Source organism: Pristiophorus japonicus, chromosome 17, assembly GCF_044704955.1.
Source record: "Pristiophorus japonicus isolate sPriJap1 chromosome 17, sPriJap1.hap1, whole genome shotgun sequence".
Lineage (NCBI taxonomy): Eukaryota > Metazoa > Chordata > Chondrichthyes > Pristiophoridae > Pristiophorus > Pristiophorus japonicus.
In genome coordinates, this window is record NC_091993.1 from 71990434 (window position 1) to 72013225 (window position 22792).

At 48.4% G+C, this 22792-nt stretch overlaps 1 protein-coding gene across 3 annotated transcripts in view; it reads left to right on the forward strand.

The window, feature by feature from the left end:
* The first annotated feature begins 2065 nt into the window (after positions 1-2065).
* nras (NRAS proto-oncogene, GTPase) overlaps positions 2066-22792 on the forward strand; it is a 39179-nt gene continuing 18452 nt past the window's right edge. The window contains exons 1-3 of one of the 3 annotated variants that reach the window (XM_070858842.1): positions 2066-2163; positions 16596-16730; positions 21920-22098. In XM_070858842.1, coding sequence (XP_070714943.1) covers positions 16620-16730; positions 21920-22098 — 290 coding nt within the window. In that variant the 5' untranslated portion in view covers positions 2066-2163; positions 16596-16619. Of the gene's footprint in view, positions 2164-14463; positions 14561-16595; positions 16731-21919; positions 22099-22792 lie in introns of those variants that run through there. The other 2 variants (XM_070858844.1, XM_070858843.1) reach the window with 2 other exon arrangements.

Here is a 22792-nt window from a genome sequence, read left to right on the forward strand (position 1 = left end):
ATCAAGGGATAAGTGGCCTGCCTCTAAGTCATAAGGATGTGGGTTCAAGTCCCACTCCAGAAACTTGAGCACAAAAATCTAGGCAGATACTCCAGTGCTGCACTGTTGGTGGTGCTGTCTTTTGGATGAGATGTTAAGCTGAGGTCCTGTCTGCTTGCTCAGGTGAATATTTTCAAAGAAGAGCAGGAGTGTTATCCCCAGTGTCCTGGCTAATATTTATCCCCCAATCAACATCACAAAAAAAAATGTCATTATCACATTTCTCTTTGTGGGGAGTGCAAATTGGCTACTATTTTTCCTAAATTCCAACAGTGACTACACTTCAAGTGGCTTTGGGACATCCTCGAGATTGTGAAAGGTGCTATATAAATGCAAGTCTTTCTTTCTTTATGAAGCAAAGGCAGATAAATAGAGTTGAGGAACAGATCACCCATGATCTAATTGAATGGCGGAATAGGCTCAAGGGGCGGAATGATCCACTCTCTTACCTATGATTAAACACTTATATACAGTTTATATCTTGCTCTTGTCATCGTGTTTGTGTGTCATGTCTGGGAGTTCATTTTAAACTGTAAGATATTTAACTGATCGCAGTACTCCAGATGGGGTCTGACCAATGTTCTGTCCAACTGAAGCATCACTTCCTCACTTTGAATTCCAGCCCCCTTGAGATAAAGGCCAACATTTCAGTCGTCTTTTTGATTATTTTTTGTACCTGTGCACTAGCTTTTAGTGATTTAGTGATTTTTAGTTCATGGGCACCTAAATACATTTGCTTCTGCACAGCCCCTAGTCTCACATCATTAAGAAAATATTCCAATCTGTCTTTCTCAGATGCAAAGTGGATGACACAGGAAATACATGCTATGCGCAAAATGTTGACATAATTATAGACAGATGCTGTACACACATCTTCAATGATGTCAACAGATTGTGAATTCAGTGTAATGGAGGGCTCTGTGCCACTGCCTCATCAGCTTCAAGTAGATGCTGCTTTAATTTAGGACCACCACATACAGTATGCTAATTGGACATTCTTAATCCTGACTAAATATGGTTTACAGAGTCTCCAGCTGAGGTGGCTCTCTCTATAGCTGAGGCCAATCTGGGTTTTAGCCCTCATAATTCTACATGAAATGCAGACTGCAAGCCATGCTTAATGTCTGCTAGATTGACATGGAGAGCTTTTTGTATTCTAGACCCGATGTCATTCATAGGCGATGTCAAAGCAGATTGTATTTTAAGCCCTGACCAACTACACAGTGGATTGAATTCAAGCTGACAGCAAGGCATTGAGTCATTTATACTGCAAGGCTTGTCCTGTAAGAGGACATAACAATGTTGGCTGAAACCCAGTATGTGGGTAATATATATTTTTTAAATGCATTAAGGCTCAAAAAGAAACTTGCATAGTTACTACTCATTAACCAGCGCAATGTGCCTTCACATCCAGAAAGTGGAGAATTCTCAACACCCTGCCCACTGCAGAGCGCCCTGGAGCCCTGGGAGCTATTAAAAGGCGAGATTCAAATTAGTTATATATGGAACATATAATAATGGATTTCTGGGAATGATTACAAGGCAAAAAATGAATACCTGGGAGCAAGTTACAAAACACTAACGTTATGGAGTTTAGATTGTGTTGAAAACTTGAGAATGAAATGCAAATGGAATATATACTTGAGGTTAAAATATAACTTTTAAATCAGTCCCTTCTGGATATAAAGATGTGTGTTGTTGGGTATATCTGTAGTTTCACATGCTTGGTGTCAGTGCATGCCTCAATCTTCATACACAGACCACATGGTCACCCAGAAATCTGATAAAGATGATGTGAGGTGCACTGATCATTATTGATCTTTGTGAGATGGATTTTGCTGAAGATGTGCCAGCTCCCGCAGCCTGCTGCTGCCAGTCAGCACTGAGTGCAGGCCGCTCAGTCGCTCCCTGCTTTTATATGGGCTATTTATAACTCCGGGCGGACGCTGACGTCACCGCGCACGCCCGCAAGCCCGAAGACTACATGTCCCAGAGGCCCTTGCGCGCACTGCGCCTGCGCAGCTCGGGCGGCCCGCGGTCCCAGAAGGTGAGGGGCGGCTTGCGCCTGAACACCAGAGTGGCGATGTCTGCGGGAGGCGGCTCGAGGAGCGTCTGAGAGCCACGGTACGCGCTGGCTGCTGTCCGGGGGACGGGCTGCAGGCCGAGGGGGGAGGAAATCCCCCCGTACTGACGGTGTTCGGGACAGAAAGTTGTGGTGGGGCGGAGGGAGCGGGGGAGAGAGACTCAGACCCTGGCCCAGGGGGGAGAGAGACTCAGACCCTGGCCCAGGGGGGAGAGAGACTCAGACCCTGGCCCAGGGGGGAGAGAGACCCAGACCCTGGCCCAGGGGGGGAGAGAGACCCAGACCCTGGCCCAGGGGGGAGAGAGACCCAGGCCCAGGGGGGAGAGAGACCCAGACCCGGGCCCAGGGGGGAGAGAGACCCAGACCCGGGCTCAGGGGGGAGAGAGACCCAGACCCTGGCCCAGGGGGGAGAGAGACCCAGGCCCAGGGGGGAGAGAGACCCAGACCCTGGCCCAGGGGGGAGAGAGACCCAGACCCTGGCCCAGGGGGGAGAGAGACCCAGACCCGGGCCCAGGGGGGAGAGAGACCCAGACCCGGGCCCAGGGGGGGAGAGAGACCCAGACCCGGGCCCAGGGGGGAAGAGAGACCCAGACCCGGGCCCAGGGGGGAGAGAGACCCAGGCCCAGGGGGGAGAGAGACCCAGACCCGGGCCCAGGGGGGAGAGAGACCCAGACCCGGGCCCAGGGGGGAGAGAGACCCAGACCCGGGCCCAGGGGGGAGAGAGACCCAGACCCGGGCCCAGGGGGGAGAGAGACCCAGACCCGGGCCCGGGGGGGAGAGAGACCCAGACCCGGGCCCGGGGGGGAGAGAGACCCAGACCCGGGCCCGGGGGGGAGAGAGACCCAGACCCGGGCCCGGGGGGGAGAGAGACCCGGGCCCGGGGGGGAGAGAGACCCAGACCCGGGCCCGGGGGGGAGAGAGACCCAGACCCGGGCCCGGGGGGGAGAGAGACCCAGACCCGGGCCCGGGGGGGAGAGAGACCCAGACCCGGGCCCGGGGGGGAGAGAGACCCAGACCCGGGCCCGGGGGGGAGAGAGACCCAGACCCGGGCCCAGGGGGGAAGAGAGAGAGAGAGAGAGAGAGACCCAGACCCGGGCCCAGGGGGGAAGAGAGAGAGAGACCCAGACCCGGGCCCAGGGGGGAGAGAGACCCAGACCCGGGCCCAGGGGGGAAGAGAGAGAGAGATCCGGGCCCAGGGGGGGAAGAGAGAGAGACCCAGATCCGGGCCCAGGGGGGAAGAGAGAGAGACCCAGATCCGGGCCCAGGGGGGAAGAGAGAGAGAGACCCAGATCCGGGCCCAGGGGAGAAGAGAGAGAGACCCAGATCCGGGCCCAGGGGGGGAAGAGAGAGAGACCCAGATCCGGGCCCAGGGGGGAAGAGAGAGAGACCCAGATCCGGGCCCAGGGGGGGAGAGAGAGAGAGAGAGAGAGAGAGACCCAGACCCGGGCCCAGGCCCAGGGGGGAAAGAGACCCGGGCCCAGGGGGGGGGAGAGAGACCCAGACCTGGGCCCAGGGGGGGAGAGAGGCCCAGGGGGAAGAGAGAGAGAGAGACCCGGGCCCAGGGGGAAGAGAGAGAGACCCGAGCCCGGGGAGGGGAGAGGAGAGAGAGAGAGAGAGACCCAGACCCGGGCCCAGGCATGAGAGAGACCCAGACCCGGGCCCAGGGGGAGGGGGAATGAGACCCAGACTCAGGCCCAGGGGGAGGGGAGTGAGACCCAGACCCGGGCCCAGGGGGAGTGAGACCCAGACCCAGGGGGAGGGGGAATTGAGACCCAGACCTGGGTCCGGGGGTGGGGGGGGAAAGAGAGAGACCCAAGCCCAGGGGGGGGGGGGGGGGGGGGAGGAGGGAGGGGGGGGGAGAGAGGGGGAGAGGGGGAGAGAGAGAGAGAGAGAGGCCCGGGGAGGAGGAGGAGGAGGAGGAGGAGGAGGAGGAGGAGGCAGACCCGGGCCTGGAGGGGGGAGAGAGAGAGAGAGAGAGAGAGAGAGCCGGGCCTTTAGGGGGGAGGGAAGAGAAAGAGAAAGAGAGAAAGAAAGAAAGAAAGGCCTGCGGTGGGGGTGGGGAGAGAAGAGAGAGATCCGGGGGTGGGGGGGGGAAAGAGAGATAGAGAGAGAGAGAGAGAGAGAGAGAGACTGGGGGGGGGGGTTGTGTGAGAGAGAGAGATCCGGGGGTGGGGGCGAAGAGAGATAGAGAGAGAGACCTGGGGGGGGGGGGGGGGTTGTGTGTGAGAGAGAGATCCGGGGGTGGGGGGGAAGAGAGATAGAGAGAGAGAGACCTGGGGGGGTGAGAGAGGAGGAGAGAGACCGCCTGTGGGGGTGGGAGGAGAGAGACCCGGGCCTGTGGGGGTGGGGGGGGTGGGGGGGGGGGGGAAAGGAGGTGAGAGGCCTGGGGGGGGGGGGTTGGAGGTGAGAGACCTGGGCCTGGGGGGGGGGGGGGGGGGAGGAGAGAGAGGAGGTGAGAGACGGGGGGGGGGTTGGAGAGGAGGTGAGAGATGGGGGGGGGGTTGGAGAGGAGGTGAGAGACGGGGGGGGGGGAGGAGAGAGAGGAGGTGAGAGACGGGGGGGGGGTTGGAGAGGAGGTGAGAGATGGGGGGGGGTTGGAGAGGAGGTGAGAGACGGGGGGGGGGGGGGGGTTGGAGAGGAGGTGAGAGACGGGGGGGGGAGGGGGAGGAGAGAGACGGGGGGGGGGAGGGGAGAGACGGAGTGGGGGAGGGGAGAAAAGAGAGGAGAGAGACGGGGGGGAAGAGAGGAGAGAGACGGGGAGGAGGTGAGAGACGGGGGGGGGGGGGAAGGGGAGGTGAGAGACGGGGGGGGGGGGAAGGAGGTGAGAGACGGGGGGGAGGAGGTGAGAGACGGGTGGGGAGAGAGAGACCTGGGGGGGGGGGAGAGGGAGACCTGGGCTGGGGGGGAGGGAGAGGGAGAGACCTGGGCCCAGGGGGAAGAGGAGAGAGTGACCCCGGGGGGGGGGAGAAGGGAGAGAGGAGAGAGACCCGGGGGGGAGAAGGGAGAGAGGAAAGAGACCCGGGGGGGGGGGGGGAATGGGGGAAAGGGGGAAAGGGGGAGAGGAGAGGAGAGGAGAGGAGAGGAGAGGAGAGGAGAGGAGAGGAGAGGAGAGGAGAGGAGAGAGACCCTGGAGGGGGGAGAGACCCTGGAGGGGGGAGAGAAGAGTGTGACCTGGGGCAGGTGGGAAGAAGAGAGAGATCCGGGGGAGGGGAGGGGAGGGGGGAGGGGAAAGGTGAAAGAGACCCACCCGGGAGGGGGAGGAGAAAAAGAGAGAGACGCGGGGGAGGGGGTGGATAAGGCCCACCCGGGAGGGGGAAAGGAGAGGAGATAGGCCCGGGGGTGGGGCCACAGCCGTTAGCGGCCCGGCAGGCCGACGATACTGCGCATGCTCGGAATGCCGCTTTTACTCCCACACCCCGCCCGGCACCTGGGCTGGTGAGTGAGGGTGAGTGGGGGGAGGGGGGGGGGGTGAGTGGGGACAGGGCAACAATCTGGGGAGATGGGGGAAGATGGTTCGCTCGGGATGTGTGGGGAGAGGGTGGGGTCCGCTGTGTGGGTCTGGGGAGAGGGTAGGCATTGGTGTGTGGGGAGAGGGAAGGGAGTACAGGGTGATGGGGAGAGAGAAGAGGTGTGGGGGGGAAAGGGTGGGAGCGTGGTAGGGGGAGTGGGTAGGGGGTCCTGGGGAAGGTTAGAGGAGAGAAGATTGGTCGTTGTGCGAAAGGTGGTTGAAGAGGCAGGGGAAGTACGGTTGTACAGTCCTGGGGAAGGGGTGTGGGTTGCGGCCTGAGCAGTGAGCTACGCTGGGAATGGGCTACGGACCTACTGGAGAGAGAGATTCAGGCCTGAGGAGAGGGATACACTGGAAGATACGAATGGTGTTATATCAGTACATGGGGATGAGCTTCTGAAATTGGGACACAAACCTGGGGATATGTCAAAAGATGGGCTGCGAGCTTGGGGAGGGATACCCCAGGGTATGGGGTATGGGCCTGGGGAGAGGGATTTATCAGGAGATGGGGTATGGGCCTGGGGGGAGGGATATACCCAGGAGATGGGGTATGGGCCAGGGGAGAGGGATCTACCAGGAGATGCATTGCGAGCTTGGGGAGTGATATCCCAGGAGATGGGCTGTGCCCAGGGAGATGGATATCCTGGGAGTTGGGGTATGGGTTTGAATTCATGCATGGTCTTCAGCTAATAACCCTCCCTGGTGGCCATTATTCATGTGTGAGGTTTGATCGGACGTTGCCTTCGCTATTAATAGAAGCGTTACAACCACGTCCAATCCTGCCCTCATCCGGTATTCATGCGGGATGGCAGAGGAGCTGGCCTCGGCTGTGTGTTTTGCTTAACTAATCCAGAAGCACTCATCTAAAATCATTCGTTGTGTCTCATTTGACTGCCTGTGCTAAATGCAAATTTAATCTGGACACTTTCTTGGAAATAGTAGTTCTTGTAAATCTTCAAAGCTGGCCTGATGTAATGAATTGGTCGTTTCTATTTCTGGCATTGCATTTGAAAGATATCTGCTGTCTATCCAAGGTCTCTACATGTATGGCTTCCTTGGACAACCTGTTCTCAAAACTCTTGGCAGTCCTGGTATGGAATTGCTTGCTCGGAGATGATTAGGAGATGTATGGTGACTGTTGGATTTTTGGAATCCTCTGGCCTGTTCTGGGCATCTGCCCACAGTGGTGTGACTGAGAATGCGAGTTCAGCATGTAGTGGATTATGGGAGTAACATGCATTGAATTGCTCCTTGGTGCACATTATAGGGCTCTGTTGCATTGTACCATATCAGGACGTCAGGGCAACCATTGAATAGAATGAATACTGAGAATCAGGTGCATTCTTTTGAGTCTATGCTGTTCTGATCATTTCTTAATTGTGGTGGTGTTCGTATAAGTTCCACTGCGTATCTGATACAATATGTTCTGGTTTGAAAACGTTCAGTATTATAACTTGAGCATAGTTTTAGTTTGTATACATGTAATACAGTATATTTATCCTTTGCTATCTCATTTAACATATATCAATTTCTTTGTGTTGTTGTGATCTGATCAGCATTTCCACCATGAAAGATTAATATTTGTGACCAAGTTTTTTTAAAAACAAAATTCTGTTATGCTTTCAGTAGGACATTTTAATTGATCATAGTAATAAAAAAAAATCCATCTCTTAAAAAGCCGCAGGGTTAAAATGTAGTTATTTTGCAGATCACCACTGGAGTGGCCTGGCATAGTGCCATGTATTTTTCTTTGAGGCGGGGGTGTGGAGATGGGGAGGATCACGTAAAGGGAGAACCTCCCTTTAAAACTCTCTTGCATTGCAACATCTGATTTCGAAGGGCAGGCAAGTGGTGGAAATGTTGTAAGACTGCAAGCAGCATTTTTGGCAAATGTCTGCACTGGCACCAAGCTGCCCAGTCTACAGATGGGGCAGGAGCAACAGCCTTTTCTGGTTTGGCTGTAGCTTCAAGCAGCACACCGTGATAGGGTTTGTTGCTCAGACTAGGGCATTTTTTAAATTATTCATTCGTGGAATGTGGACGTCGCTGGAAAGACCAGCATTTCTTGCTCTTGAGAAGGTGAGCCGCTGCCTTGAACCGCTGCAGCCCGTGCAGTGAAGGTACTCCCACAGTGCTGTTAGGGAGGGAGTTCCAGGAGTTTGACCCAGCGACAACGAAGGAAGGATGGTGTGTAACTTGGAGATGATAGTGTTCCCATGCACCTGCTACTCTTGTCTTTCTAGGCAGTAGAGGTCGCGAGTTTAGGAGGTGCTGCTGAAGAAGCCTTGGCGAGTTGCTACAGTGCATCTTGTAGCTGGTACGCACTGCAGAAATGGTGCGCTGGTGATGGAGGGAGTGAATGTTTAGGATGATGAATGTAGTGCCAATGAAATGGTATCAAGGTCCTGTGGGAGGGAGGGAGGGAGGAAGGAAGGAGGATAGTAGAAGTATGTTTGAGTTTGTGTGTAGTATTGGCACATGCGGTGGAGCCTAGTCTCCAGTCTTGGATCCCCTTGCCACTGGATCAAGACCGTGCTCCGTCGGGCCCATGTGGTGGCTGGTGTGCAATGGCTACCCCATGCTAAAAGAATTCACGCACAGGCATCTTCCACCATTTAAAGTGAGTTCATCGATCACCTGAGTGCTCATTTTTGGACTGCCTATGATGATGAGTTAGTGCCATGATGGTGGAAAAGCTTTGGGGAGTCAGGAGGTGAGTCACTTGTGCAGAATATCTTGTTGCCACAGCATTTATGTGGTTGGTTTCTGGTCAATAGTGATGTTGATGGGGGATTTGGTGATGGTAATGTCATTGAATGTCATGGGACATTGGTTGGACTCTCTCTTGTTGGATCATATATTCTTGCCCCAGATGCCCTGCAGGCCCCTCCAAAACCCTTATTTCCCTCAGCAGTAAATCTGTTCCTCCAATATTGAATGTGCCCAGATGAATGGTCAGTTGGCAAACCCGGCATCCATGGAGGAGAGTATTTTTGAGCTGAACCCCTGCAGTTTCTAGGTGTTATCTGAGCAACTGAGACACCGTGGGCTCTATCTGCTTTGGTCTTTAGTGACTGTTGGGTCAGAGAGGGGATTTTGTGCCCCAAAATGTCAGGACACTGTCTTATCCTCAATCTCCAAGTGATGAAGACATTAATTTACAGGAAATGGTTCACAATGGTGACGCTGCTGTAAATTATTCAGATGTTTAGTCCAAGAGACTGCCTGCCCATAATACTTCTAAAGGATGCCTCTTTTCACATCAACATTTTTAGAAGTGTTATCAGAATTACTGCTGAAGGAAAGAAGGGTTTTGGAGAGGCCTGCAGGGCATCTGAGGCAAGAACATATGATCCAAGAGCGAGTCCAACCAATGTCCCATGACATCCAGTGAAGCTATCTTGGGTTTACTTTTCAAGGTTGTAGCTGACAATGTTGGGTGGTCGCATTCAAACTTTCTTCAGCCCCATGGCTTTTATGCAATCTCTATCCATCATTGCAACCCATCCTGGTTATGGGGCATCTATCCATACTTCAGGTTTGTGAAGGCTCAGGCAGCCATCGAGCAGGTACATACCATGTTACAGGAGCTTGGCTGCTGCTTCAACTGAGAAACCTCATCCAGAGCTAAAGCTTTATGCTATTTTAACAAAGTTGTTAACCCATTTAAAATGAATGGCCTCTCTGACATTTTCAAACTCTGATGCAGAGTAAGTTATTATGCCTCTGGACAAGTAGTATGACAATCGTGGTATTTAGAAAAAATGTGTTTCCTTTGTGAAGAAATTTTGATCCCTTTTTATCCTTCATAAATTGCAGCGATTGTGTCTTACTCTAGGCCAAATCTCTCTGCTTCTTGGTAAGCTAGTTACCAAGAAAGTTGACAGCGAAGTTTACAGCACAGAAGGAGGCCATTCAGACTGTTGCACTTTGCTCAACCAATCCAGAATTAATCCCACTGCTTTGGTCTCGGTTGTGGCCCTGTAACTTTCTCTGCTTCAAATATTTGCCCACTCATCCGTTGAAAGACGCAGTGGCCTCTGCCTCAACTACTCCCTGTGAAAGCATTCTGTGCTCCATCAACTCTCTGCATAAAGACATTGCTCCTCCCCTCTCTCCTTGCTCTTAGTGACCCTTTCAAATTGTCGTCCCCTCTTCTGACTTACTCCAGAGGAAATTGTCTGCCTTTCTTCACCCTATCAAACCGTTTGTAACTTTTTAAAAAAACATTCTTTTAAATCTTCTCTGACCCAGTGCAAGTAATCCCAGTTTTGTCAAATCTTTCCTCATAGCTTCAATTTTTCTTCTCTGGTATCATCCTGGTGCAGTGACACTAAGCATGGTGATATTGCATTGTACACACATCACTATCTGTGTTTTTGTACTCCATGTCCCTATTTATAAAACCCAGAGCGCTATTGGCCCTTTTTTAATGGCATTATCTACCTGTACTCACTCGCAATTTCAGGTAATTGGCTGCTTACAGGTCTCTCTCTCTTCTGCACCCTTCAGCATCTTTCTGGTGTGTATGCTGCCATTCCATGTGTTTGTTCCCAAAATGAATTACCTTGCACTTTCACATTAAGTTGCATCTGCTACCACCAACCTGTCCATGTCCTGAAGCCTTTTATAGCCTGCTTTGTTATTTGCCAAACCCACTACTTGTGTGGCGTCAGCAAATGATCTAGTGCTTGGGTACACCACTTTTAACCCTTCCCCAATTCAGTACATCATTTTTAACCCTTCTCCAAACCGTGCAACATCCATTGACTCCCTAATCCTTTGTTTCCTGTCCATTAGCATTCATTCTATGCTGCTATGTCCATAGAAAGCATCTGAATAGTTGAGGTATCTCATTAAATACCATTTGAAAATCCAAACACATTGTGCCTTTAATGAATCATGCTCGCTGTCCTTGATTATCTCATGCATTTCTAAATGTTCATGTGTTTTCCTTGATTTGTATTTTATATTCAGTCACCAAGGCACCTACAGGATTACTGAGAGGTTGTTTCGCCAATTCCACTGCTGCTTACCAGGCATCCTTGAAACCGTTATCCATAGGTAATCTATAAGGCAGTTTCATGAAGTAACTCTCATATCTTCACTAAATAGTATTTGGATTTGGCTGACCTGGACGATGATTAATTTGGCAGTTCATTCTGAAAGACTGGAGTCTTTATCCCTCCTCCTCACTACTTGGTCAGTCTCCCATGGTATACGTAGAATGTGATCTGTAGAAGAAAAGAGGATTACCTACTTGCGAAGAGTTGAGTTAGCCCATTTTGAGGAAGAGGACTTGCTGTGATTGAAAGGCTGCATTAGAGGGAGCAGTGTGCGGCGGGCGGCCCAGCCCAGAAATCGGCGCAGTCCCGGCCTGCAAGACCATCAGCAGGCCGGGGCCATCAGAGGGAGCAACGTGTGGCGGCATACCACTGCAGGAGGGCGACGGCTGTGAAGTCAGGTCGCTGATTGCAGTGTGGGCAGGAACAGCAGGAGGGGCAAAGGAGCGGCAAGAGTTTCCAGAAGGAAGTGACCGGGGCCCAGGAGAGGAGAGAGTTCGGGGCCCAGAAGAGGCGAGAGCTCAGGGGCAGCACGGGCCAGCCCATACTGCTATATGTGTGCGCGCTCAGTCCTTGCAGTAGAGCAGGTCTCCAGTCGTCTTGGGTAATCCTTGCCACTGGACCAAGGCCTAGCTCTGTCAAGCCCATGTGGTGGCTGGTGTGCAACGGCCACCACACGTTAAAAAAATCCACACACAGGCGTTTTCCACCTCCAAGATGTAGTTCAGGATCCAGAATATTAGGTCCTTCATTGAAACACCTGTAAACTCATTCCTTTTTGGCGTGGAAGCAAGTCATCCTCGCTTTGAGGGATTGTCTATGATGATGACCTACTTGCCTTGTAGGGTTATATTTACCCTTCTGTGAAGTTTCCTCTACACATTATGCCCTCATTCGGCAGTCACATGGCTCTTGCAGAAGTGCAAGTAATTGCTATAATTGCTGCCTTTTTCAGAAAACTTATAGGGGCACAATTAACTGATACTTTGGGACAGGGAGACCCTTTTAAGTTGCTGGGAGCGGGGATTGATCACATGGAGGTTATTTTTGGGGTTGCAACATGACGAAACAATCTAAAGGGATGTTGTCCCTTGATTTTTTTTGTGTAGTGGGTGACTGATTTTCCTAACTGAAATAGGTAGGCTTGGAGGGAGGAGAATGTGCTTTGGTGGGGACATACCACTGAATACTGGGAGACATGTGCCCATCAAAACCACTTGAAGCAAATCTGGGGTGTTGTAATACCAAGGTGTTGGCTGCAGTCATGCATTCTGCTGGCAATGTCAGTGAACAGTGGAAGTCTTGACAATCAGTCCTGTTTTTAAAAAAAAAAATTATTTTAAAGAAATACAATTAACTTCTGTTTTTTGGTAGTTTCTTTAACAGAAGAGCTGTGCTCCATTGCCTTAGTTGGAAAAGGCAGCATGTATTGGAGCAAGACAGGGCAGAAGGCCCCAGAAACAGCTCCCAGTTTATGTCGAGTTAGCCCATTTATGCTGAGTCGAGCCACTACATTAGGACTCAGCACCTCTTGGCCAGGAGGAGAAAATTTGGCCACGGCTTCCACTTTCCAGGAATCTTTGTCCCGGTCAGCTGTGATGTCCTCTTGTGGTTGAATAGCCTGCCGGCACTCGCTGTCTAGGCTCACACATGAAGAATGGCCAGTTGAATGATTACAAGAGAGAGACCAGCACCTGTACAGCTGTACTCCTGCATGAGTCAGGACAGGAGGAGGGAAAAGTGGCGGAGGGAAAAAGCTGCTTATCAGGGGAACTTATTCAGAATCTGATTACACAAGGAAGCTGAATTACCATCAACTAAGATGGCTGTAACGGGCTTTATGACTTTTCATGTCGTAAAAAAGCAGCTCTGGTTTGTGCCCCCATCAGTAGTTGCCTACACAGACTTGCTTCTTGGGCTCCACTAAATTTTATTTTGTAGTTCTTGTTTTTATTAACTCCATTTACAAGCTTCTGAAGTCCATTTAAGCATCCATTTCGAGGAGAGAGTTGATAAGTGATGGCACGGGTAGGGGTTACTACATGCTGTCCCTTGGCGACATCACCTTGAAACACGATGTCAGGTTTCACATGTACGCTGACGACACCCAGCTCTACCTCACCGCTACCCCGCTCAACCCCTCCACTGTCTGATTTGTCATGTTGCTTGTCTGAAATCCAGTCCTGGATGAGCAGAATTTTCCTTGAACTAAATATTGGGACGACCAAAACCATTGTCTTCGGTCTCCACCACAAAGCGCGTTCCCTAGCTACTGATTCCAGCCATGTCCCTGGTCACTGTCACTGTCTGAGGCCTGGTCAGACAGTTTGCAAACTTGGTGCTGTATTTGATCTCAAGATGAGCTTCCGACCACACCGTCACCAAGACCGTTTTGTTTGATACTGCTTCTGTGAAGCACCTTGGGACATTTTTACTATGGTAAAGTGCTATATAAATGCAAGCTTTCACTGAAGTTTCCCTCCAGTGTTTCTCTGCCTCAACAGGAATCGGTGCCTAGGGGAGGCAGAGAAAAGGAGAGACCATTAGCAAGTGATAATTCAAAATCAATAACAATATAAAACAAATATACAGCAGCCTACAGGGATAAGGACGAAGAGCTGGAAAGTGGAATTTGGCTGGATAGCTCTTTGTCGGCTGGCACGGCCACGATGGGTCGAAATGGCTTCCTTCCGTGCTGTAAATTTCTATGATACGAACAAGTGTCTATTAGTAGCGGCATTTTGCTGCTAAGCCTCCTTACACTTCAAACTAATTTGTTCAGGATAAGGTAGATACTACATGGTTTTCCATTTAATAGACCCGTTTTGTTGGGGGGTGCGGCGGGAGGGAGAGACATGCTTACAGATGTTAATGGTCAGAAGTGTGTCACCTTGCATTCCATAGAAAGCCTCTCATCCCCCAGTCAATGAGGGAAGAGTGGAGTTTATATCTTGCATTGGCTCTTGAGGTCTACCGCAAGTGGAGTTGGAAGATTGGGTTCTGGTTCACGCATTCCTCATTTGGCCTTCTGGTGTGCATTAGATATTGCTATGCTTTTTAATAACATGGAGGTGGATGTAAAGTAGGATGTTTCTGGGGCAGTTTTAAGTTGGGAGTTATACCAGTTTCTGCTGGAGTTTAGTTGACTAATTTGACAGACACTGGATTTGGCACAAGTGGTCTATAATCTGCCATTTGCCCTTCTGAACAGCGATGATTATGTTATGGGAGAATGGACTAGTTGCTGGAAGGTCTGAGCGGCCTTCTGTATACACCTGTTTTGTTTCCCTTTTTTATTTAAAGAAAAGATCATGAGTTGGTTCACTGCAGTTATTTATAGTGTTTGCTTGGCATATACAGAAGCATGCATTCATGCAGGTCAGTTTAGAGAACTAAAGCGGTCATTCAGGGGAATTTCACTGGCATCGAGTGCAATGGGGTTAGCCTGCCTTTTCTGAGTGAGTCACACTTCTTGTGGTGCCTGGGAAGGAGGTGTATAACCATCTTTCTTTTTGTATCGCCATTTACCTCCTGCTATAGGGCTGTGCTGGGAAGGAGGATCTTGTACAGGGAATAGTATCCAGGCTGGTACTTTGCTAGTTCTAAATGGGCATGTTTGGTGGTCCCTTTTACTCAGCTATTAAAATCCAGCAAATGGCACAACCATTTTCTCCTGAGTGCTCTGTGTCTGATCTGTGCAGGATACCAAACTGTGCCGTACAATTTAATCGATAGAACTTGCTCGTGGATATTGAATGGTGAAGGCTTTGCTCTGTTTTTGGGTTGTGCCATCCACACATGCTCATCTCAACAGTAAATGTCTTTCGAGGTGCTCTGTGTACAAGGAGGATAACTGAAATCTCAAAGGTAAATTATAAGCCAGTAACTCAGTTGAATGGTTCAGGTGACCTCTTAAGTTAACTTGAAGGGATGCATAATCATGTGTGTTCTTTTTAAGTCCTCTTTCTTACCACTGGTGACTCAGTCTGGCATTTAATTTTCAAAATTCCTTTCTGATGCTGTATGGAATGAATACAGTATGACAGTAAATTTATGGTGTTGTGAATTTGTGACAAAGACTTAAGATTATAAGATTGTGTGACTATTGAATTATTCAGTCATCATTTTGGTCAGTAATATGGCTACATTTATTTAAAGCTTAAAAATCTCATCTGACTCTTGATTCCCGCTAATCTGTAATGCTCCATAATGTGTTTTGAGCAAGGTATTCCTTGGCAAATTCCAACCCCTCTTCCTTTGTCCCCATCCACAACATTCCCAACAGCCACTGCTATTTGTTTTGGTCTGGTAACCACACCGCTTGGGAGTTGCTGACCTCCGTTAAATAAATTAAACTTTGACTTCTATTTTTAACAGTAGATCAGATGAAAAATTTCCAGTCTTGTATTTATTGTACTAAGTGCTGACACACAGGCACAGCACCCAGATAGTCTCTCGTGCAAAATACAAATAGCTGTAAATGGGAAAACCAAGTGTTGGACTTTCCTCGGTGTTCTGTTCAGAATCTGTATGTGTTTAAGGGCACTGTTTAAGGACGCTCCTTTCTGGTTGGCTGTACAACGACCAGTGTTGTACTTGACTTTTTTTCGGAAATAATTCTTGCCTTGTTAAAAGTGGCCATTTTCTAGTGCATGGTATCAGTGAGAGGTATATTGTGATGAATATAGCATCAAAGCTGCCAGGCATCAATTTTCTTTTTTCAGTTTCAGGAGTACGCACCAAGATGTGACGATGACCGTGAAAATATGTTGAGTTTAAGAAAAAAAAATGTTTTTTAAGGAACTTGTTTTGAAAGTTTCTTTCCTGTGAAGCGCCTTGGGACGTTTTATTATGTTAAATGCGCTATATAAATACAAGTTGTTGTTTATTCATGGTGATTTTTATTGCACCTAATAGACCATGCACGAGAAAATATGCATCTGGGTGGATCGCATTAAGCCAAGCGGTTCCGAAGAGCATAATTTGATCTGTCGCAATATTTCCTGGCCTACTATTTAAAAAAAAAAGTAACTTAAAACTCTACTTGTAGCTGTAGAAATCACAACTGGCTAACCGTAATCAAACATAACTGCAGTTAACTTAGTGTGCTGCAGGAAATGATTTGCTTAAATCATTATAGCTCAGTGCTTTTATGCTCTTAATTCATCACCACAATTTCTCTCAGCATTATCACCTGTAGTAACAAACCTGTCACCACGAACACTTCATAATATTATATAAAAAGAAAAGAAAGACTTGGATTTATATAGTGCCTTTCACGACCACCAGACGTCTGAAAGAGCTTTACAGCCAATTAAGTACTTTCGGAGTATAGTCACTGTTGTAATATGGAAACGCGGCAGCCAACTTGCAAGCTCCCACAAACAGCAGTGTGATAATGACAGATAATCATTTTTTTTGTTAAGTTGATTGAGGGATAAATATTGACCAGGACACCAGGGATAGCCCCCCCTGCTCTTCTTCGAAATAGTGCCATGGGATATTTTACGTCCACTTGAGAGAGCAGAAGGTAGGGCCTTGGTTTAAGGGCTCCTCTGAAAGACGGCGCCTCCGACAGTGCAGCGCACCCTCAGCACTGCACTGAAGTGTCGACCTAGATTTCTTTTTTGTGCTCAAGTCTCTGGAATGGACTTGAACCCACAACCTTCTGACTCGGGTGAGAGTGCTACCCACTGAGCCACAGCTGACACTTGGAAAGCTCAAGATACTCCCCAGACACAGCCCAAGTTTGTGAGACAAAATTAATAATGACTCTGCCAGGTGTTTGTCCCAGTTCCAGTGGATCTCTTAGGAAAATTTCACAAGTCCGCCTTTGCAGTTTACTGAAACCCTACTGATAACTCATATTATAACTAATATTCCCACCTTTTTCCATTTTCAGGTTGGCCGCTGAGGGAAGCAGGAAATGACGGAATACAAACTGGTAGTGGTAGGAGCTGGTGGTGTGGGAAAGAGTGCCTTAACCATCCAGTTGATTCAGAACCACTTTGTGGATGAATACGATCCAACAATTGAGGTAAGTGGGCTCAGTCCAGTGAGTGTGTGGGGCGGGGGTAGGTTCTTAAAGTAATTTAGGCAGATTTTTATCGACGTTTGACTTTGAAATTATACTGTATTCTTTGCTGTAGTAAAAAAAAAGTTTCTCGAGTCTTTCAAAAAAAGTGTTGCACTATTCCAAAACTCCAGTGTTCTCTCTTATTGGCACCGATAACATTCACTACTCCAACTGTAGCCAATTCATGTACAGAATCATCTTCAGTCTCTATATATAACCCAGTATCTTATCAGCCATAGAAACATAGAAAATATGTGCAGGCGTAGGCTATTCGGCCCTTCGAGCCTGCACCACCATTCAATATGATCATGGCTGATCATGCAACTTCAGTACCCCATTCCTGTTTTCTCTCCATACTCCTTGATCCCTTTAGCCGTAAGGGCCGCATCTAACTCCCTTTTGAATATATCTAACGAACTGGCCTCAACGACTTTCTGTGGTAGAGAATTCCACAGCTTCACAATTCTCTGAGTGAAGGAGTTTATCTTCATCTCGGTCCTAAATGGCTTACCCCTTATCCTTAGACTGTGACCCCTGGTTCTGGACTTCCCCAACATTGGGAACATTCTTCCTGCATCTAACCTGTCCAATCCCGTCAGAATTTTATATGTTTCTATGAGATCCCCTCTCATTATTCTAAATTCCAGTGAATATAAGCCTAGTCAATCCAGTCTTTCTTCATATGTCAGTCCTGCCATCTCAGGAATCAGTCTGGTGAATCTTTGCTGCATTCCCTCAATAGCAAGAATGTCCTTCCTCAGACTAGGAGACCAAAACTACACAATTTTCAAGGTGTGGCCTCACCAAGGCCCTGTACAACTGCAGTAAGACTTCCTTGCTCCTATACTCAAATCCTCTCGCTATGAAGGCCAACATGCCATTTGCCGCCTTCACCGCCTGCTGTACCTGCATGCCAACTTTCAATGACTGATGTACCATGACACCTAGGTCTCGTGGCTCTATGGTAGCCCTCTGAGTTAGGTGGTTGAGGGTTCCAAGTCCCACTCCAGAGACTTTTGAGCACATAATCTAAGCTGATACTTGTGCAGTACTGAGGGAGTGCTGTACTGTCAGCGGTGCCGTCTTTCGGATGAGACGTTGAGTCAAGGCCCCATCTTCCCTCTTGGGTGTATGTAAAAGATCCCATGGCACTGTTTTGAAGAGGAGCAAGGGAGTTCTCTCTGGGCGCCCTGGCTAATATTCATAGCTCAACCAACATCACTAAATCAGATTATCTGGTCATTATTTCGTTGCTGTTTTTGGGGACTTGCTGTTTGCAAATGGTTGCTATATTTCTCTATATTACAACATCATCATAGGCAGTCCCTCGGAATCGAGGAAGACTTGCTTCCACTCCTGAAGTGAGTTCTTTGGTGGCTGAACAGTCCAATACGAGAGCCACAGACTCTGTCACAGGTGGGACAGATAGTTGTTGAGGGAAGGGGTGGGTGGGACTAGTTTGTTGCACGCTCTTTCCGCTGCCTGCGCTTGATTTCTGCATGCTCTCAGCGCTGAGACTCTAGGTGCTCAGCGCCCTTTCAGATACACTTCCTCCACTTAGGGTGGTCTTGGGCCAGGGACTCCCAGTGTCAGTGGGGATGTCACACTTTATCAGGGAGGTTTGAGGATGTTCTTGTAGCATTTCCGCTGCCCACCTTTGGTTCGTTTGCCATGAAGGCGCTACGAGTAGAGCACTTGCTTTGGAAGTCTCGTGTTTGGCATGCAAACTATGTGGCCTGCCCAGCGGAGCTGATCGAGTGTGGTCAGTGCTTCAATGCTGGGGATGTTAGCCTGGTCGAGCATGCTGATGTTGGTGCACCTGTCCTCCTAGAGGATTTGTAGGATCTTGCGGCGACATCGTTGGTGATATTTCAACAACAATAACAGTGACTGCACTTCAAAATATTTCATTAGCTATAAAGTCATTGTTGTAATGTGGGAAATGCGGCAGCCAATTTGCGCACAGCAAAGTCCCACAAACATAAATCTGACAACCAAATAATCTGTTTTTTTGTTACGTTGATTGAGGGATAAATATTGGCCAGGTCACCGTGCTTAACTCCTCTGCTTTTCTTTGAATAGTATCATGGGATCTTTTATGTCCACCTGAGAGGGCAGACGGGGCCTCGGTTTAACGTCGCATCTGAAAGACAGCACCTCCGCCAGTGCAGCGCTCCCTCAGCACTGCAGAGAGCCAGCCTAGATATCTTTTGCTCGAGTCTCTGGAGTGGGATTTGAACCCACAACCTCCTGACTCAGAGGCGACAGTGCTACTCACTGAGCCCCACACACAAGTCCAAATGTATCCCATCCACTGTGTTCACCTTGACTGTGCTCGATAATTCCTTGAAGAATTTGATAAAATTAGTAAAGTATAACCTGTCTTTCACATTAACTGTTCCTGATTAACCCACAGCTTTCTAAGTATTAACCTTTGACCCTTATAGTCTCTAGGAACCTTCCTGTTACTGACTTGCAGTTGATTAATCTGTAATTTCGTGACTCTTCACTTTCCCCTTTTTGAGCAGGCGTGTAACATTCACCATCCTCCAGTTCGTGGATTTCCTGTTTCCAAAGAATTCTGGAAAATTGTGCTTAGTGCTTCTGCTGTTTCATAACTAAAGTGTAGATCATCCGGGCCTGATGACTTATTAACTTTGACTCCCATGAGCTCTTTCAAAACAGTTGCCATTTTAATAGTGTTTTCTTCACTTTTCCTGCAGCTTCCTTTGTACCCACAGAATCTGTTGTAGTCTACACCCTCTTCATCTCAGACTTGCCTGCAAGTCTGCTGTTTTATCTGCCATCTTTTCTGTACAAATCTGAGCTGGGTCCCATTTCATTTGCTTGTTTCCATCCCCGATTCTTATTTTTCACTTGTCTATCTGGCTGTAAACCTAATGCTGTTATTTTTGACCCCTAAATGTTCTCCTACCTTCCAGTAGTTTACTTTTCCTGGTTCGCTAGCCATTTGTAGATTTTCTTGTTGGACTTATAATGAAATGGCTTTGGGAACAGTCTACAATGCTCAATGCTTCTACGAACCAGTTTGCATAAGCCAAACTTGCCTGTCATGCCAAGACTGGAGAACTCTAGCAGTTGCAGCTCAACATTATGTCCCAGTTCAGAAAATTTGCACCGAATACTAGTGGGGAAGCTTCACCAACTGTTTTCTTGTTGGTGAATCTTCCCCCTAGAGTCAAATATTGAAGACCGAAGCCTTTGGGCCCAAATTTCCCCATGAGTTGCACCGTTTCTTTTGGTGTAACTTGATTTTTCTGGTGTATCCTTTTAGTTGCAAATATGGCCATTTAACTTGCGCCAGTGTAAGTGAGTTAGTTAGGTTTTTTGTTAGGTCAATTCTTTTTTCAAAAGAGGGCGTTCCCAACCGTTTGCACCATTTATGCCAATTTGGCCAGAAAGAAGTTGTACTAAACTAACTTAGGGCAGCATATGTGTCCACTTTTGTCTGCACAGAAAGACCTTACTTACAGTTAAGGAATCGGCGCAAGTAACTACATTTAAAGCATCACCAAGCACCAAACAAAGCACAAAAAGTAATAAGCAATTAATTAACACAGAAAATAGAAGGAACCCTGCTCCTAAAACACCAAGACCAAAGTAATAAGCAATCAATAAATAACAAATAAAAAAAATAGAAGGAACCCTGCACCTAAAGCACCAAAATCAATCAGTAAATAACAAATAAAAAATAGAAGTCCTACCTTAGGGAACGCAGGAGACTGCCGATGAGGGAGCCCATTCGGCCAGGGCTAGGGGCGGCTTGCTTCGGCCCCTCCCACACAGCCTGCAGCACGCATTTGCAGAAATGGCCTGCCAGGAGCTACTGCACATGAATGCAGAGGTCCCGGCACTGTTTTCAGCGCCGGGACCTAGCCGCCACCCCTTGTTCTGTGCCATGCCAGCTCCACAGATGGCCTGAGAGTCGGCCATGATCGCACGGATCTTTTTTGCCGCTGCTTCTGATGTAAAATGTCGGCAGGGGCTCGGAGGTGCGCCGAGAAAACCGGAGGGCCATATTTGGGCCCATTGTCTTTGGTCCCCGCCACAAACTGCGTCTCCTAGCCACCAACTCTCCCTCTCCCTAGCATCGGTCTGAGGCTGAACCAGACTGTCTGCAACCTAGGCGTCGTATTTGCCCTGGAAATTATCTTTTGACTACATCCACGGCATAACTAAGACCGCCTATTTCCACCTCCCTAACATCACCCGTCTCCACCCCTGCCTCAGCTCATCTGCTGCTGAAACCCTCATCTAGACTTGACTACTCCAACGCATTCCTGGCTGGCCTCCTACATTCTACCCTACGTAAACTAGAGGTGATCCAAAACTTGGCTGCCCATGTCCTAACTTGGACCAAGTCCCGCTCACCCATCACCCCTGTGCTCGCTGACCTACACCAGATCCTGGTTAAGCAACGCCTCGATTTTCAAAATTCTTATCCTTGTTTACAAATCCCTCCATGGTCTCTCCTCTCTCTATCTCCTTCAGCCTCACAACCCCCCGAGATATCTGTGCTCCTCAAATTCTGTCCCCGTGAGCATCCCTGTTCAATCAGTGGTGGCCGTGCCTTCACTGCCTCAGCCTCAAGCGCTGGAACTCCCTGCCTAAACCTCTTCGCCTCTCTACCTCTCTTTCCTCCTTTAAGACGCTCCTTAAAACCTACCTCTGACCAAGCTTATGGTCATCTGCCATAATTTCTTCTTGTGTGGCTTGGTGTCGATTTTTTTTGTCTTAACACTCCTGTGACGTGCTTTGGGATGTTTTACTATGTTGAAGGCGCTATATAAATACATGTTGTTGACATTGTCATTGCTTGGAACTGTGCCCACAAGAAACACGAGCTTTAAAGGATTAAACATGCTTATTTTTTTGTTATCTGTCTGCCTATTCTGCATCATTCTGTCCTTCCAGCTGACTCTATGTTCAGTTGGTTGCTTACCATTCCATCACAAGAGTCCAGAAATTGAACACCGGCATCTAAGGCTGGATTAAATACATATGCATTTTGGTTCTCAAATTATGCAGTTAAACTTTTATTGTCTGTTTAAGATGACGATTGAAATAAATGTAATTCTTGAAATAACGATATTTATTAAAGTAAATTTGTGTTCTGTTTTTCCCCTCAGGACTCCTATAGGAAGCAGGTAGTGATTGACGGTGAAACATGTTTATTAGACATTCTGGACACAGCAGGTCAAGAAGAGTATAGCGCTATGAGGGATCAGTACATGAGGACAGGAGAAGGGTTCCTCTGTGTATTTGCCATTAACAATAGTAAATCATTTGCAGATGTTCACTTGTACAGGTGGGTTTAGAGTCTCTTTCTCCATTTCTGCTACCTTTCATTCCTTGCTAAAAGGTTGCGGGCCAAGGACAAGTGGATTTGCATCAGTTTTAGATTACCAGCTGTCTCCATGACCCATCAAATTCAGATGCTAAAGACAAATGCTTATACATCAAAACCCACCTCTCCTCATGAGTTCTTGATTTTAGAGTGAGATGTGTAATATTACATTGGGAGAAATGGAACATTTTAGGAAAGTTAGTTGGGCAAGTGCCAGATCCCAATGGGATGCATCCTGGGAACCGAATGGAATTCAGGTTGTGAAATTGCCACGGCCCTGCAAGTGATATTTCCAGATTCTGTTGAGTGGATGTATGGTGGTAATAGACCTGATAGACGTGCAAGTGCAGTGGAAGTGTAGTGTACATGGACTTTAGGAAAGCCTTTGACAAGTTACCACACGGTAGATTATTAGAGAAGATTAGGGGAAGATAGCAAACTGGAATACAATTTAGTTAGAAGGAAAAAGCAGAGTTGCATTTTTTTCGAGTGGTTGGAAGTAAGCAGTGGTATCCCAAAGGGTTCAATTCTGGGGCCATTCTGTTTGCTGTGTATATCAATGACTTGCATTTAGGCCTGGGTGCACAGGATAAAATAAAAATCTATAGTTAACTCGTTAGAAGACCAATGCAAACTGCAAAGGGATACCGATCAG